The sequence below is a fragment of the Oncorhynchus mykiss genome, chromosome 28 (genome assembly GCF_013265735.2).
Source record: "Oncorhynchus mykiss isolate Arlee chromosome 28, USDA_OmykA_1.1, whole genome shotgun sequence".
Taxonomy (NCBI): Eukaryota; Metazoa; Chordata; class Actinopteri; order Salmoniformes; family Salmonidae; genus Oncorhynchus; species Oncorhynchus mykiss.
The window spans coordinates 21,140,944-21,155,783 of NC_048592.1; the positions used below are offsets into that span (position 1 = coordinate 21,140,944).

The 14,840-nt window shown below is 45.3% G+C and overlaps 1 protein-coding gene across 5 annotated transcripts in view; it reads left to right on the plus strand.

The window, feature by feature from the left end:
• LOC110508723 (E3 ubiquitin-protein ligase RNF220) overlaps positions 1–11,996 on the plus strand; it is a 191,776-nt gene extending 179,780 nt beyond the window's left edge. For all 5 annotated transcript variants that reach the window (XM_036967080.1, XM_036967079.1, XM_036967083.1 and 2 more), the window contains 3 exons: positions 2,504–2,612; positions 4,837–4,911; positions 9,079–11,996. In XM_036967080.1, the coding sequence (XP_036822975.1) occupies positions 2,504–2,612; positions 4,837–4,911; positions 9,079–9,150 (256 nt within the window). In that variant the 3' untranslated portion in view covers positions 9,151–11,996. The remainder of the gene's footprint in view (positions 1–2,503; positions 2,613–4,836; positions 4,912–9,078) is intronic.
• The last annotated feature ends 2,844 nt before the right edge of the window (positions 11,997–14,840 follow it).

The window sequence follows — 14,840 nt, forward strand, 5'->3', positions numbered from 1 at the left end:
TGTAGCAGTGTGGGAAACTTTGCATGAGGTAGTATTTCAGGTTACATTGTAAGTCTTGTAAGATTGTATGTGTACTCAAGGCCACTACAGAGTCCCACTGTGGTCACAAACCTCAGCCCAGGCCTGATTCACGGCCCTGTTTTATGCCCACAATGTTTGCTTTACTTGTATTTTCCCTTAGCATAACATGCCTCAACCAATAACTTAACTCATCTTTAGAAACAATTTCAGGTTTAGCAAAGGTTGTTTGGTATATTTTAAGCTGCTGTCTTAACATGGATTTTTGAACTGCAGTGTTATAAATTATAGTAGAGAAGAACCTTGTTCAGTCTGCTTTCCAACAGACACTAGGAGACAAATTCACATTTCAGCAGGACAATAGCTTAAAACACAAGGCAAAATATACACTGGAGTTGCTTACCAAGATGACATTGAATGTTCCTGAGTGTCCTAGTTACAGTTTTGACTTAAAACATCTTAAAATCTTTGGCACGACGTGAAAATGGCTGTCTAGCAATGATCAACAACCAACTTGACAGCTTGAAGAATTTCAAGAATAATGTGCAAGTATTGTACAATCCAGTTGTGCAAAGCTCTTAGAGACTAACCCAGAAAGACACACAGCTGTCATCACTGCCAAAGGTGATTCTAACATGCATTGACTCCGGGGGTTGAATACTTATCTAATGAAGATGTTTATTTTTGAATTTAAATGTTTTAAACATTTTTACATTCATTTTGTGTAGAATGTGGACAAAAAATAGTTACATGATATCATTTTGAATCCCACTTTGTAATACAACAACCTGTGGAAAAGGTCAAGGGATGTGAGAACTTTCTGGAGGCACTGTATGGTGGTGTACAGATACTAATAGATGGTACAATCCAGTTTGTTAATGCCTGATGTCCAGCTGGCCTGTCTGCCTGGGGTTGGGGCTGGCCCACCTGATACAATCATCAAATGGTGAGATCATCCAGTCCCTTCTGCCGAGAGTGTAGTAAACTAGGGGCACACAAAAACCCACATTCTATCGGCCATCCATCGCTCCAATGGCTCAGGCCTCTACATAAAGAAAGATTAAAACCCCCTTTTATTGCACGAGGGAATTAAGTAACTTTTAGAATGTGGTTTCTTATAAATCACCGGCTAAATTAATATTCATCGTCAAACCACGTCGTGCCTGAGAGCCAGAGAGGAGACGAGGGTTGGTCTTTTATAGGGAAAAGTTTTACTCAGTGCCGCCCAATGACAGTGTTGGTTGAGTAAACCACCACAGGGATTTATGATGCTGTTAAAGGGAAAACACCAGGCTACGGAGGACAGCGCTACTGGGCCTTCTTTATAAGCAAGCACGCTAATCAAGGCTAAATGCCTTTTTACAAGCGCCCTGCTAATAAGAGGAGATTTTAAAGCTTTATGGCCATGGTGTTGCAGATTGGAGTCACATGAGAGAATGACTGGCCTGGTCTCTTTTCTCTGGCTATCCTTGGCCAAGGTCTCTGTCCAGTCAAACAAGAGTTTCAAGTTGACTCGAGTCACCAAGTGTATTGTAATGGACTAACACCAGACATAGGAACATTTTAAGCTCTTGAAGTCACATTCAGCTTAACTCAAATGATGCTACCTTCCGATGAGAAAACAGCATTGGTGTGTGTATATCTAAATACAAAGGCAAAAACAATGCTTTATTCAGTGTAGCTATCGGGCTAGGAAAGTTGAACTACATTGTGTTGACAGTGGTCATTCTAGCGCAACTCCTGTACTGTCTCTGTGTTCCTCTGGGCAATCCACTCCTTATTGAAGAACCACACAGGGCCGGTAGTATAATAAATTAAGCTATAGATAGCCAAGGCACTGGGCCCTCCAAATGGGCAGTAATCGGAGTGGGGGAGCGCTGTGCCTTGCTGCGCGTCTCCCGCTGAGAGCCGGTCCAATGGTAAATCAATACTGTAGATCAGCACTCCATCTGGCTGGAAAATGAGCGGATTACCATAAACATCTGGCCAGCGCCGCGTCCCGGCCAATCACTGGCGGACATATTGACTTAGTTATTGCTCGTTCATATGCTGCAGGACAGTGTTAAACGTACATTCTCCAAGCAGGGGCATTAATCAGGGGATATTTAGTGGAGGGCCTGAAAGGTGAGGAGGGGAGGGAGCTGTACATCCTGGGTCAGTCAGTGTAGGGATAGGACCTGGGAGGATACAGACCCATAGACAGATGTTAAATGGGGATGTGTCATGTACAGTATAAAGACAGCTCAGTGTCCTGACAAGGAAGGGCTGAATAAAAAGCTTGCCAGCGAGAAATAACTCTCAAAGCAATCAGATCCTGGGACCGAGGACAAAGATTAAGAGTGATTTACGTATTAAAATGGCCTCTAGATTCCTGCAGTGCTGCTACCATAGAGACAAAACAAGGGATTCCGTGATGTAATGGTGAGGGTCCTTTCTCTTTGAGTGTCACTGTGACCTGACCCAAGCCTCTTCCCGTTTGTTGCAGGATCACAGAGGGCTCGAAAGCCACCACATTTGAAGCACTAAAGGCTCGTATCCGGGAACTGGAGAAACAGATCCTTCGAGGGGACAGATATAAGTGTCTCATCTGCATGGTAAGCAACCAACCTAGTCCTTTACCTTCACTCTGTCCATCCGTGTGCTTTTCTCTCAGTCTCTAAGCATGTCTGCCATATCAGAGTGTTTGAACCCAAGCAACCTGCCCATCCACTACTTAAACAACTTTTGGGTGTGTCACAAATGACACCCTATCCCCTATATACCGCACTACTTTTGACTAGGGACCTAATTGACACCCTATTCCCTATATAGTGCAATACTTTTGACTAGGGCCCATAGGGTATATGGGGTACCATTTAGGATGCAGCGTTGCAGTTTACAGGCATGGGCTTTGTATTGACATATTGTCTGGTGGTTGAAGTGATTCCTGCATGGCCTGAAAGTCAGCCATCTCTCCTCCACCTGATTGATTGATTGTGTGTGTGTGTGTGTGTCAGAGAGATTCTGTTGCACCAACTGTCATATAGTTCTGAATCCCCAGCTGCAGGATGGCTTATTACCATCTGGCAGCTTTGAGGGGTTTTCTGACCATTTCAACTGATGGTTCATTATCATTTGGTGGGGATCGATAAGCAAACTTTTGTCTTTGGTTATTGACGTCATCACGGTGATTTGACATCCATCAATGCATCCGGTTCCTGGAGATTCTGTCCCTAATGACTGCTCGGCCATCCGCTCCCCTGGTCTATGTGAGAGAATCAGACAATATGGATTAAGAACAGAACACCACATACCTGAGCAACCCTTTCCGAAGTGTGTTGTGGTTGTACTTCCTCCATTGTCACTCATAGCCACACACACCCCACCCGCCATCTTCTAGTCTCACCTTGAGAATGAGTGAAGAGTGAAGAAGCCAGATTCCTCAGCTTTGGCAGCTCCTTCTCCCTGGCCCGGGCCCCACGACTCTTGACTCTGTGAAAAGCAAGCAATTACTGACGCCTGTCCCTCCTAAAGGTCGTCCCAGCCCCGGGGTGACGGAGAGGAGAGGGGAAGAGATGCATATTGATCACTCCTGCCCTCCAGCGACCATCGTAAAGCTCATTTGTCATTGCTGTCGTCTCCTCCCATCACAAATCTCACTCAGCCAGGCTGAGGAGTGAAGACGCTTTTCCTCTTCTGCTCTGACGGACACGGTTCCTTGTTGACGGGATTTCAATTTTATTTTTTTTAAGATGGGTGAGGAAATAGCCTCTGCAATATTCTGAAAGTCTAACCCACCAGCCAAGGTGGTGAAGAGTCATATTTGACTGCTAACACCTCATCACTCATTTTGAAAGACAAAATGGCTTGTGCTTGTAAGGCAGTAGAGTTGAGTATCTTTTTCTACAGGAGTTTGTTTTGCGATCTGTTTGTGTTCTCTGAACACTTGTTAAAGAACCATACAGGCATACTGAGTCAGCAGGGTCCTTATCAGTGGATCTCTACCACCACCTGCTGTTGCTTTAAGGAACTGGGCACTAAATGGATGCATTGGATTTCACATCACATCATCTTCACGTTCAGTGTTCTCTGTTCTGTTTCAATGCATTTCATAGAAACAACGTTCTGGCTTGTAAAATGATAATCTATGACATGTGTTGGACATGGTACATGGTGCTGATTATTTTGCTCAGAGCCTGCTACAAGTCTCAAACACATCACACAAGCTGCAACAGAAACTTTAGTGGGTCTTTCTCTCCAGTGCCTAGTGCCGCCCAGGTTGTGTGTGAATGCATGTGTCCAGTCCGTCCGTACCTGTTTCTTTCCATGCTTTGTAGTCCGCCACATTCTAGTGCTCAGCGGTGCCCCCTCTGTACTTCCCTACAGAGGAAGAGATTCCAAACAGACAGGGCTGAAGACAAGAATCTGGGCCAATTGGGGCGGGCCCTCGCGGTAACAGTGCCCAATGAGAGGCGGGTTGCTGAGAGCTGTTCAAAGCCCCTCCCCCCGCTCAGCATTTACTGTTTGTATAGAGGCTACGTTATGGCCGGCGGCGGGATTAAACGGCTGCTCCCGCTCCGGAGGGTAAGGCTCTCTGTGCTCCCTTCCCACCCACCCTCCCTCGCCCCTCTGCCTGCCTGCCCGCTCACCCGGCTGGGCTGGCCACCCCCCTCTTCCATGCCTGTGCTTTGGTTTGGTGGCGTCGTTCGTCAGGGCCTGCCCAGTGTTGTACCGTGTGTGCCTGCGACCAGCGTTTTGTCTATTTGTGTCAGTCCGCACAGTTCTCCTGTAATCTCATATTAATGCTCTCTCTTTCCCTCTCTCCCCCCTATGTGGCAGGACTCGTACACGATGCCCCTCACCTCCATCCAGTGCTGGCACGTCCACTGTGAGGAATGCTGGCTCAGGACTCTGGTGAGAACCCAATGCCAACCCAGCCTCCACAACACATCGCAACACTGCTGTTGCATGGCAACACTACTTCATCACATTACAGCCACTGGTTTCATAGTGACTGAACTTTCTCTCTCTCACTCACTCACTCACTCACTCACTCACTCACACATTCCAACGGGGACATGGTAAAACAAAATGGTCCCCCTAAATCGGTAGTTAAACTCTGAAATAAAGAGGTCTACTTGTTTCATCTGAATTATATCCCCCTAGGTCTACACACATGCACACACTCTTGAGTATGTTTGTTTTGTTTCTTTTTTTCAAATGTAGCTGAGTGATTATCCAGTGGAAGCTTTGCATAATGACAATAGACAATTGTGCTGCATCTGACCACAGGTGTGTAGGAACAGTGTAGGTAGCTCTCCTCTACTCTCTTTACCAACACAGTAGTGAGTCCCACCTAACCCCTCAACCCCTGGGCAGGTCTCCTCAACCTTTATTGTACAGTGCTCGGTTTCCCAATAGCAGTGGAACTTAGGCTTACTAGTGTGTTTTAACGATGCATCTTTCCTACATCAGCTGAAGATGTAACATGAGTTTCCCAAAACACCATGCAGAGAGAGCGGTCACTAAGTGCGTCGTTGAAGCATGAGTTGATACTGTTGGGATCGAAAGAAAGAGCGCGCTGCTCTCAGATCAGCTTTCTCCATTCAAATTTTACCTTAACATTCTAATTATTCCACAATACTGACGACGGATCAGCTCCTAGAGATATTACCACCTACAGCTGCAAATAGTCATGCAGCTTATTCTAATGCTTACCCTATAATAATGCACTAAATCAGATTCATTTGGCACGTCATTGCACGTATTTAAATATATTGAAGCAAATTCAAGACAGTTTAGCCTACAATAAAACTCTTAATTGTCTGAACATGACATTTATTTCAATATGATTTGAAATATAAAGTCCTATGTAGCCTTCAGGCCTATTTTTAAATGTTTATGCTTTCATCTCGGTTTCCATCTTTTTATCCTTTGCTTGCTCAATTGCAAAGACATTGGCAACGTTGTGTTTGTAGTCAACTTCGTTTCCAAGTTATCGGCAGTTCCAGAGAGAAAGTAAACAGCTTGATTGTGTGTTTAGTGGAGAATGTTCTGTGTATAAAGTTACGTGGGAGAGTGAAAAGGCATCTAAAAACACACTGAGCTGTCCTTAACTGGTCTGGGGCAGGCGCTAAATAACCAGCATTTTCAACTACAACTTTAACGATGGTTTTGGAAAACCGCTCAGAGATTTAACGATGTTCCTACGAAGGTTCTGACGATGAACGTAGCCTTAAGATGCTCTTGGGAAAGCGAGCCCAGTACAGTATGCCCAGCCAGGCAAAGCCTCCAGGACCACTGCTGTAGCCTTTGTTTTGGGGAGCATTTGTTGTCCCTGGTGCACTATGCCCTCTGCTCTCTCCTCCTCTCCTGTTTTTAGCTGCTCTCTCTCACCAGGGAAACGGCTGGCTTTGTCCACTAACACATTTTGCTTCTACACACGGAAGCAATTCATAAGAAAATGCTTCCCAGCCACAGTTTAGCCCTCCTCTCTCCTTCACCAATATACAATATATTAAATACGCTGCTGTGTTTTTTTTATTATCACAAAGCCCTGTGTGTGAAAGACAAAGGCGGTGGGGGAAGAAGGGCTGAGAAGGGGAACACGGAGGGTTGGTTAAGAAATGTGTGCCTGCTCCAGCAGCTTGTTCCTAATGTGGGCATTAAAATGTTGCCCGAAGACAGCAATAAAAGCGTTGCGCGGCAGGGCTCCCCGCGTCTTCATCAAAGTAAATGCATGTAATCTAGTTACCGTCGGGCAGTTTTTTTAGGATTTAATAGAGCGCGGCAGCTGGCGTGCAATGTGAGAAGCCCACACCGTACACCAGGCTCATTAAGATCAGGTAACTCCTTTATTTTATATGAAGAAATGCAAGAAAGGCCGTAATTTCTTTGTGTAAAGAGGGGAGAGATGGAGAACCTGGTTCTCATTGGAGCCAGGGTGGAGGAGGGGGGGTTCTTAGTGGAAATTCAAGCAGTCTGGGTGAGGTGTACAACAATATACAAAGACGATACGGTATGGTAGCTCGTCTGTCTGTCTGCAAGGTGGTTAGGCACTAATTTAAGTTCAGAGTGATCTTTATTCACTTTTGAAATGAACCTGAAGGCTGTTAAGATATGACAAGAGAGCTTATCAGTTTGGGCTTGGTCCAAGACTCCCTAACAGTTTCTCTGAGTGCATGTTACTGTTACGGAGACCACCTCCACTCAAGGCCCCTCCGCCCCTTTCCTTAGCCTGGTTATCTGTGGGCTCCACATGAGCAGACCTGTTGGGAGCTACAAATCCTCTTTGCTCCGGGGGGAGAGAGCTGTCCAGGGCTACCCGGGCCCCCCAGCTGCCCCTGCTCCGGTAGGAGAGTTTTCCAGACCCCCTGACTCTCGGTGGGAGAGTTTTCCAGACCCCCTGACTCTCGGTGGGAGAGTTGTCCAGGCCCCCTGACTCTAGGTGGGAGAATTGTCCAGCCCCCCTGACTCTAGGTGGGAGAGTTGTCCAGGCCCCCTGACTCTAGTTGGGAGAGTTGTCCAGACCCCCTGACTCTAGGTGGGAGAGTTGTCCAGACCCCCTGACTCTAGGTGGGAGAGTTGTCCAGACCCCCTGACTCTAGGTGGGATAGTTGTCCAGACCTCCTGACTCTAGGTGGGAGAGTTGTCCAGACCTCCTGGTTCTGGCAGCATGGAGACTCCACTGTTTGCCCACAGCTGAATGCTCCCTTGTCCTGAGGAAAGATGTAACACTGTGTACTTACGCACACACCCACATACACAGGGCAAACCCAGCCCACCACTTGAGTGTGTCAGGACTCAGTATATGAACTCTGCCCCCTAGTCCAGTAACTCCCACTATTTGCCCTCTGCATTCATTCCAGATAGATCTCAGGTCAGTCAGCTAGTAGCTGTCAGACTCTACAGCCGCAGGTCCCTGTGTGCTGGAACTCATGCTCGGAGCACACACACAGGTAGTAGGCTACACCTCTTCCTCACACATCAATGTGGTTCCAGTAACTTTCCCCGTACCCCTCTTTCCTGTTAATGGGCCAGTGACAGGAGACCCGTGAGAGTTCAGTGTTAGCAGGTAGTCAACATGTGTTTGAGCTTATATTTGAGGTTCTTCAAAGTAGCCACCCTTTGCCTTGACAGTTTTTCACACTATTGGCATTCTCTCAACCAGCTTCATGAGGTAGTCACCTGGAATGCATTTCAATTAACAGGTGTGCCTTGTTTTTAAAAAAAACTAAATAACAAGGTGACCCCAGAAAGACAGATGGAGATGGGTAAATTAGACCCGCATTTTGTCTTTATATTACTGTATCATAGGCCTAGCTGTCACAAGAAAAGCACTTACCATGATGAGATGATACTGTCGGTCTACATGCATTGTGAACTGGGCTCCATACTGAGATCCAGATTTAGACAGCGCATATAATTTAACAGTTCCATTTCACGCCATGCTGTTCGTATAAATCATTTATTATAATTTACCGGTTTCTTGCAGTTATTTATCCCGGGAAAATGGAGTGGTTTTGGATGGTAAATCCTAGTAAATCTTGTTTATCAGGTTTCCACCATTCTCTAACCACCACAACCACCTATTTTGGCACAGCGCAAGGAGACCACACAGCGTACCTTGCCCTGTTCTCTCAGCTTCTGCACCCGCTGTCTTTTAATTACACCCACACAACACGGCTTTATAGGAGATGGCAGTGATTCAAAGTGTCAGAGAACAGAACAGAACAGAGCAGGAGTCCTGGAACAGGATGATGAGCAGGCTTTGATGATTCACGTGCTCCACTATAGGCCGTCTGTCTGACTGGCGGATACATGCATATGTCTCCACACTCTGTGGCTGGATGTGGGCTGCATGCCAGTATAGTTTGGTTAGCTACTCTTATGTGGTTTTATACCTGTTCTTTACTGTTGTGGTTGTTTTGATCTATTACAGGACTATTTCTGTACTGTCAGTCAGTTGAAGTACCGCATTTCACCAGGGTTGTTTGACAAGCATTCTTTGTTTTACTCAAACTTTTAACTGCTCATATTGTGACCTAAACAATGACCTTTTTCTCTCTTTCTCTCCCACAGGGAAATAAGAAACTGTGCCCACAATGCAACACCATCACATCGCCAGGAGATCTAAGGCGCGTCTACTTGTGAAGAAGACTACGCCTTCCCTGACCGGCCTCCCCCCCTCCCTCCATGTTTTCCTCTTTTTATTTCCATTTGTTCTCACCGTTTGTGTTTTGGGGTTTGTAAAGCCCCCCCTCATAGCTTAAAGAGACAAGACTGATGTCTTGATTGACTTTTCCGATCAGGGGAGGACTGACTGATTGATCAACCAACCCGGTTGGGAACAGAACCGAACCCAGTTACCCATTATGTCTGAGTGTTCTCAGAATGACAAATAAACCAACCCCCCCTCTCTGGCTCCTCCAACCGCCTGCCTGCCCTCAAGTGGTGAGTGGTCCACTCCACAGTCAAATCCCCTCCACCCTGGCTCACATTTCTGGTTCTATGTGTTTTCATCCTTTAGCTCTCAGGCAACTCAGCTTTACACTCATGGAGCTCTCCTCCCTTGCTTGCCTCACCATCGTCTCACCATGCTGAAAGGTGTGTTCAGGTAGGAGGAGGTGGTGATGTAACCCCCTCCCCCCTCCTCCTTTTTACCATCACTGCTCGCTGTGTGTAGAAAACCCATCTTGGTCCAAGCCATCAGGACAGCCAAGCTGGCCGCCGGTCGTTGCACCCTGCTTGAAGGCCTGGTAAGGGGGAAAGGAAAACGATGAACTCTGAGCTTTCTACCAAACTGACAACCTCAGAACATCCAGAGGATCCTCTTCTTTTCAGCCTCTTTTTTCCCTTTTGTGGTCTTAAATCGTGAAGTCAACCAAATTCCAAGAATCAGTGCAAGCACATGTATAATAGTGTATGTTAGTTTACAGTGTTGTGTGTAAATGACATAGAGCTTACACTTCTATACATATGTGCACACATGCTTACACACATTCACACATATATGCGCGCTCGCACACAAACACACACACACACATACAAACTCACAAAAGTATATATTAATAAAGTCCAGTTTTTAGTTAGAGTTTTGAGGAAGGGTAGGGAGTGATGTTTAATCAATGTGAAAAAGAAAGCCCTATTTTTCAACCAATGTTGTCGTCTTGAGGTTGAAGTTGTATTTCATTGTACAGGAATAGATTTAAGTCACAATAATAATAATAATAAACTACTCAACTAGAAATTCAAGGTTTAGATGGTGTACATTTTTTCTTCAACTATACAGTAAAAGCTGTCGACGTTTTAAACCTAAAGCAAGGAGTATATGTTTTTTGATTTGATGTTTTAATGGAAAGGTTCACATCGCTCTAACACTAGACGAGGGGAGATGGTGGCTTTAAACTGCAACGCTGTTTTCTAAATCACAACCGGGAACACAGTTGAGTTAACCTCCACCTCCGCTGCTTGTCCTCAGTTGACCAGCCTACCTGTTGATTACATCACTTTACTGATCACTTAGGTTTTCTGTTTTGGCCTCCACTCTGATAAAGCCTCATAAGATGCTTCTCCAGAAATGTTTTTGAGTGTTGCTTCCATTGTGCGACCTAGCCAGGCTTCCAACCTGGCAACTCGTCAAGGCAGATCCTTCCCATCTGTGAGGGAAGGAGCAGTGGGCCGACATGTTGTCCCAGCCCACTCTTGACTGCCCAAGCCCAGTTACTGAACACTTCCCCACAGCAAGGTGATGTGCTTTGTAGTTGTAAAACAATGTATCCTGTGATGTCTGTATTGATGTAAGCTGACAAAAAAGAAAGAAGAATTTAAAGGTTTATGACTGAATTCAAACCCCCAACAGAAACCCAACAGATATCCTACAGGGTTAAATTCTCTGTCACTGGGACGGATTTCCATCATGGATTCTTTTTTTCTTTGTGTTTTTTCTCCAATAATGAAAAGGACTGGAATTGGTCAAACTCCGAAATTATCCTCTTTTCCTAAATGCATGATGGTCATGACTTTTTTTTACATGAAAGTGGAGGTTAAGTGGCCCCAGACAGTCGTTCTGACATCGACTGAAGTTTCAGTCATGGGATTATTGTGTTGCTTTAACCCCTGTATATTAACACATGTACAGAACAGAAATGTTACATTTTCAGTGAAGGGGAACAATAGATGATGGCTTTAATCACATGCAAAGCATTGTATATTTATTTCAGTCCAGACCTTCTGGTTTCCATTCACATCCATTTTCTTCACAGACTAGCGTCTTCAGAACTGTCTCCAGTTTAGTGTTTATTGCGGGGGGGGTTCTGTCTAAGCTTGTCTTTGATCATCTCCCTACATTGTGGATTTAGATGCTATTTTACAAGAATTATTTGAGTCATAGGGATGGCTGCAATGTAGACCTACAGCAGATTTGTTTTCATAAAAGCAGTATACAACATCTTTAGTACAGTATTATTGTTCCTGTAAAAGGAATGTTCTGGAGCAACCTGTTTGAAGGGATGATCACAGGCTCGTAGAACTTCAAAGGATCCGTAGAACAATTCCACATTGTTACACTGATCCCCCCCCCCCCCCCCCATACCTCTGTTCATTCATACAGTACGTGTGTGTATAGGTTTGTGTTCTAGTTTCACTTTGTAGTCACGTGTACAGGTAACCATGCATAGGCAAATGAACACTTAGAGCTGTGCAACAGTATGTGTGGGTGGGGCACCTTTGAACCCGTAATAGGATGTTTGAGCTTACTGCACTTGTGTGTCAAGACAAGTTGTGTGAATCTGCTTCACAACACTGTTAAGGGTTAAGGTCTTCTCTCACTTTGTGGTTCCTTCAACTGGAGATTTATTTCAACCTGCCCCAAAGATGACAAATTGCACAAGATGATTGTGTCAAATAATTTGTGTCTTGTATATTCTTGAAAATGGTACGTGTCTTTCCCGTTTGTAAACTACATTTGACATTAATTAAATGATTGTAAATCAGAAGTGTGCCGCCTCTTCACAGATCTCAGCACTCACTGTACTCATTACTCTCTTTAGGTCCTGAATATGAATTAACATTAAAAACATCTATACTGAACAAAAATATAAACACAACCAGCAACAATTTCAAAGCTTTACCTGAGTTATAGTTCATATAAGGAAATCCAGTTAATTGAAATGAATTCATTAAGGCCCTAATCTACGGATTTCACGACTGGTAATAGATGTGCATCTGTTTGGTTACAGATATCTTCAAGAAAAGCTATGGGCGTGGATCAGAAAACGAGTCGGTATCTGGTGTGACCAATCCAGCGCGGCATGTTTCCTTCGCATAGAGTTGTTCAGGCTGTTGATTGTGGCCTGTGGAATGTCCCACTCCTCTTCAATGGCTGTGTGAAGTTGCTGGATATTAGCGGGAACTGGAAGACATGTCGGTCCAGAGCATCCCAAACATGCTCAATGGCTGTCATGTCTGGTGAGTATGCAGGCCATGGAAGAACTGGGACATTTTCAGCTTCCAGGAATTGTGTACAGATCATTGCAACATGGGGCCGTGTATTTTCATACTGAAACATGAGGTGATGGCGGCGGCTAAATGGCACGACAATGGGCCTCAGGATCTCGTAACGGTATCTGTGCATTCAAATTGCGATTGATAAAGTGCAATTGTGTTCATTGTCCGTACCTTATGCCTGCCCATACCATAACCCCACCGCCACCATGGGGCACTCTGTTCACAACATGGACATCAAACCGCTCGCCCACACGACGGCATAAACGTGGTCTGCGGTTACAAGGCCAGTTGGACGTACTGCCAAATTCTCTAAAACAATGTTGGCAGTGGCTTATGGAAGGGAAATTAACATTACATTATCTGGCAACAACTCTGGTGGACATTCCTGCCATCAGCATGCCAATTGCACACTTCACTTCAGGCATCTGTGGCAATGTGTTGTGTGACAAAGCTGCACATTTTAGAGTGGCCTTTTATCGTCCCCAGCACAAGGTGCACCTGTGTAGTGATCATGCTGTTTAATCAGCTTCTTGATATGCCACACTAGTCAGGTGGATGGATTATATTGGCAAAGAAGAAATGCTCACTAACAGGGATGTGAACAAATTTGTGCACGAAATTTGAGAGTAAGCTTTTTGTGCATATGGAAAATTCTGGAATCTTTTATTTCAGCTCATGAAACATGGGACCAACACTTTACATGTAGCCTTTATATTTTTTGTTCAGTATAGTTAAACCAGGAGAATGTTTCATATGACATGGTGAGTGATCAGAATTTCTATGTTTTCCCAACAGCCAAGCCAATGATTAGCAATTCCTCTAGAATCAAGTTATTCAAAATTAGACTGCTGGAAATAGCAGCCTCCGTTGCCATCTAGAGGCAAAATGTGTCCACTAACTCTAAAGTGTTTCTAACTCCCAAACCCCCTAATTATGGGTGCTCTCCAGATGGTGCGGCAGGCTGAGGCAAGGGAAAGTGTGTGTGCTTGTTAACATAACTAGAACAATCCAGCCAAGGAACACTGCCCATTCAGCAGAAACCTGTTACAGTAATTTGGTGAAATTACTACAAGATGATCACTGAAAGTAATTTTTCCCCTTGCCGCCACTTAGATCCATGGCCAAACCTTGAATTCAACACATATTGTCTTTCTGATGTCGAGGTAAAGAAAGGCACATCCAGAAAAAAAGCCAAACAATCCCTAAAATGCATGTAAGTGTTATCAGATGCTAATGAACTAGTGATAAATAAGTTGGAAAGGAGGCAGGGGTTCCAAAAAACTTCCTGTGGAACTTCACCTCGTACTCCTGCTGAAGGTTCTGGAATGTCCCAAGGATGGAGCCCCAAAGTCAGGGTTTTTGCGTCTAAATGGTAGCCTAGTCCCTATATAGTGCACTACTTTTGACCAGAGCCCTATGTGCTATATCGTAGACTATATAGGGAACAGAGTCAGTGCCATTTGGGACCTTGCCTGGTAGGCTGTAGGTGTTTACCAACCCAACAGTGAGCCTTATGACTGGGGCCTTGCCCAGAGAGAGGTTGACTGACTGGCTATGGGCCTGTATATAGCAATCTGAGGAATGGTCAGTCTAAAACCATGGGAAATCATCACTCAATCTTACCCCAACAAGCAAGGAGAGGACAGGATGGGGTCAATCAGATTAGGATTGACCAGTGGCTAAACACGCTTAATACCCCCTGAGTGTGAAGTGTGTGGGGGTCAAAGTGGAGAAGGAGTGACCGCTAGGCTGGAGGTGGGGGCTGAGGGGTTTGGGGGCAGGAGGCCAGATTAAATGTGCCTATATGGTTAAATGAACGTCACAGAGCCTGTATCATTTACCCCCCTGCCCAGCATGTCAAGAGGTTGCAGGCCAGACACCCAACCAATCCATAACTGGTGCATTAGAGGAGCTGTGGCTGAGGGTCGGGTTACGGCTAGTCTTGGAGCCTGAGTGGCTCTGGACCCAGGAAGTGGGGGCTCCAAGTCAAGGCAGATCTATAGAAATTGCTTTTGGAGGTCAAAGCTTGTCCTGATGGGGGAGTATAGAATGTGGGGGCCATTATTGCTAGTTTACAAACATCTCCACAGACCGATCAATAGGACAGGCCTTCCCTGCTGTGTTCGGTAATTGCTCTATTGCATTGCCTGTCTGTACCAATGGTAATTTACACCTTCACGTGGGAATTTGACTTGGACCCCCTACCCTACCTCCCCCTACTAGCATCCTCCTCTTCCTCTGGCACTCAGCATATCGCTCCTGGTACATCTCATTCAATTAAGGGTCTGCTCTCCACCATGGCCTTTTTACAACATCGATCCAACCCAAGGTGGTTC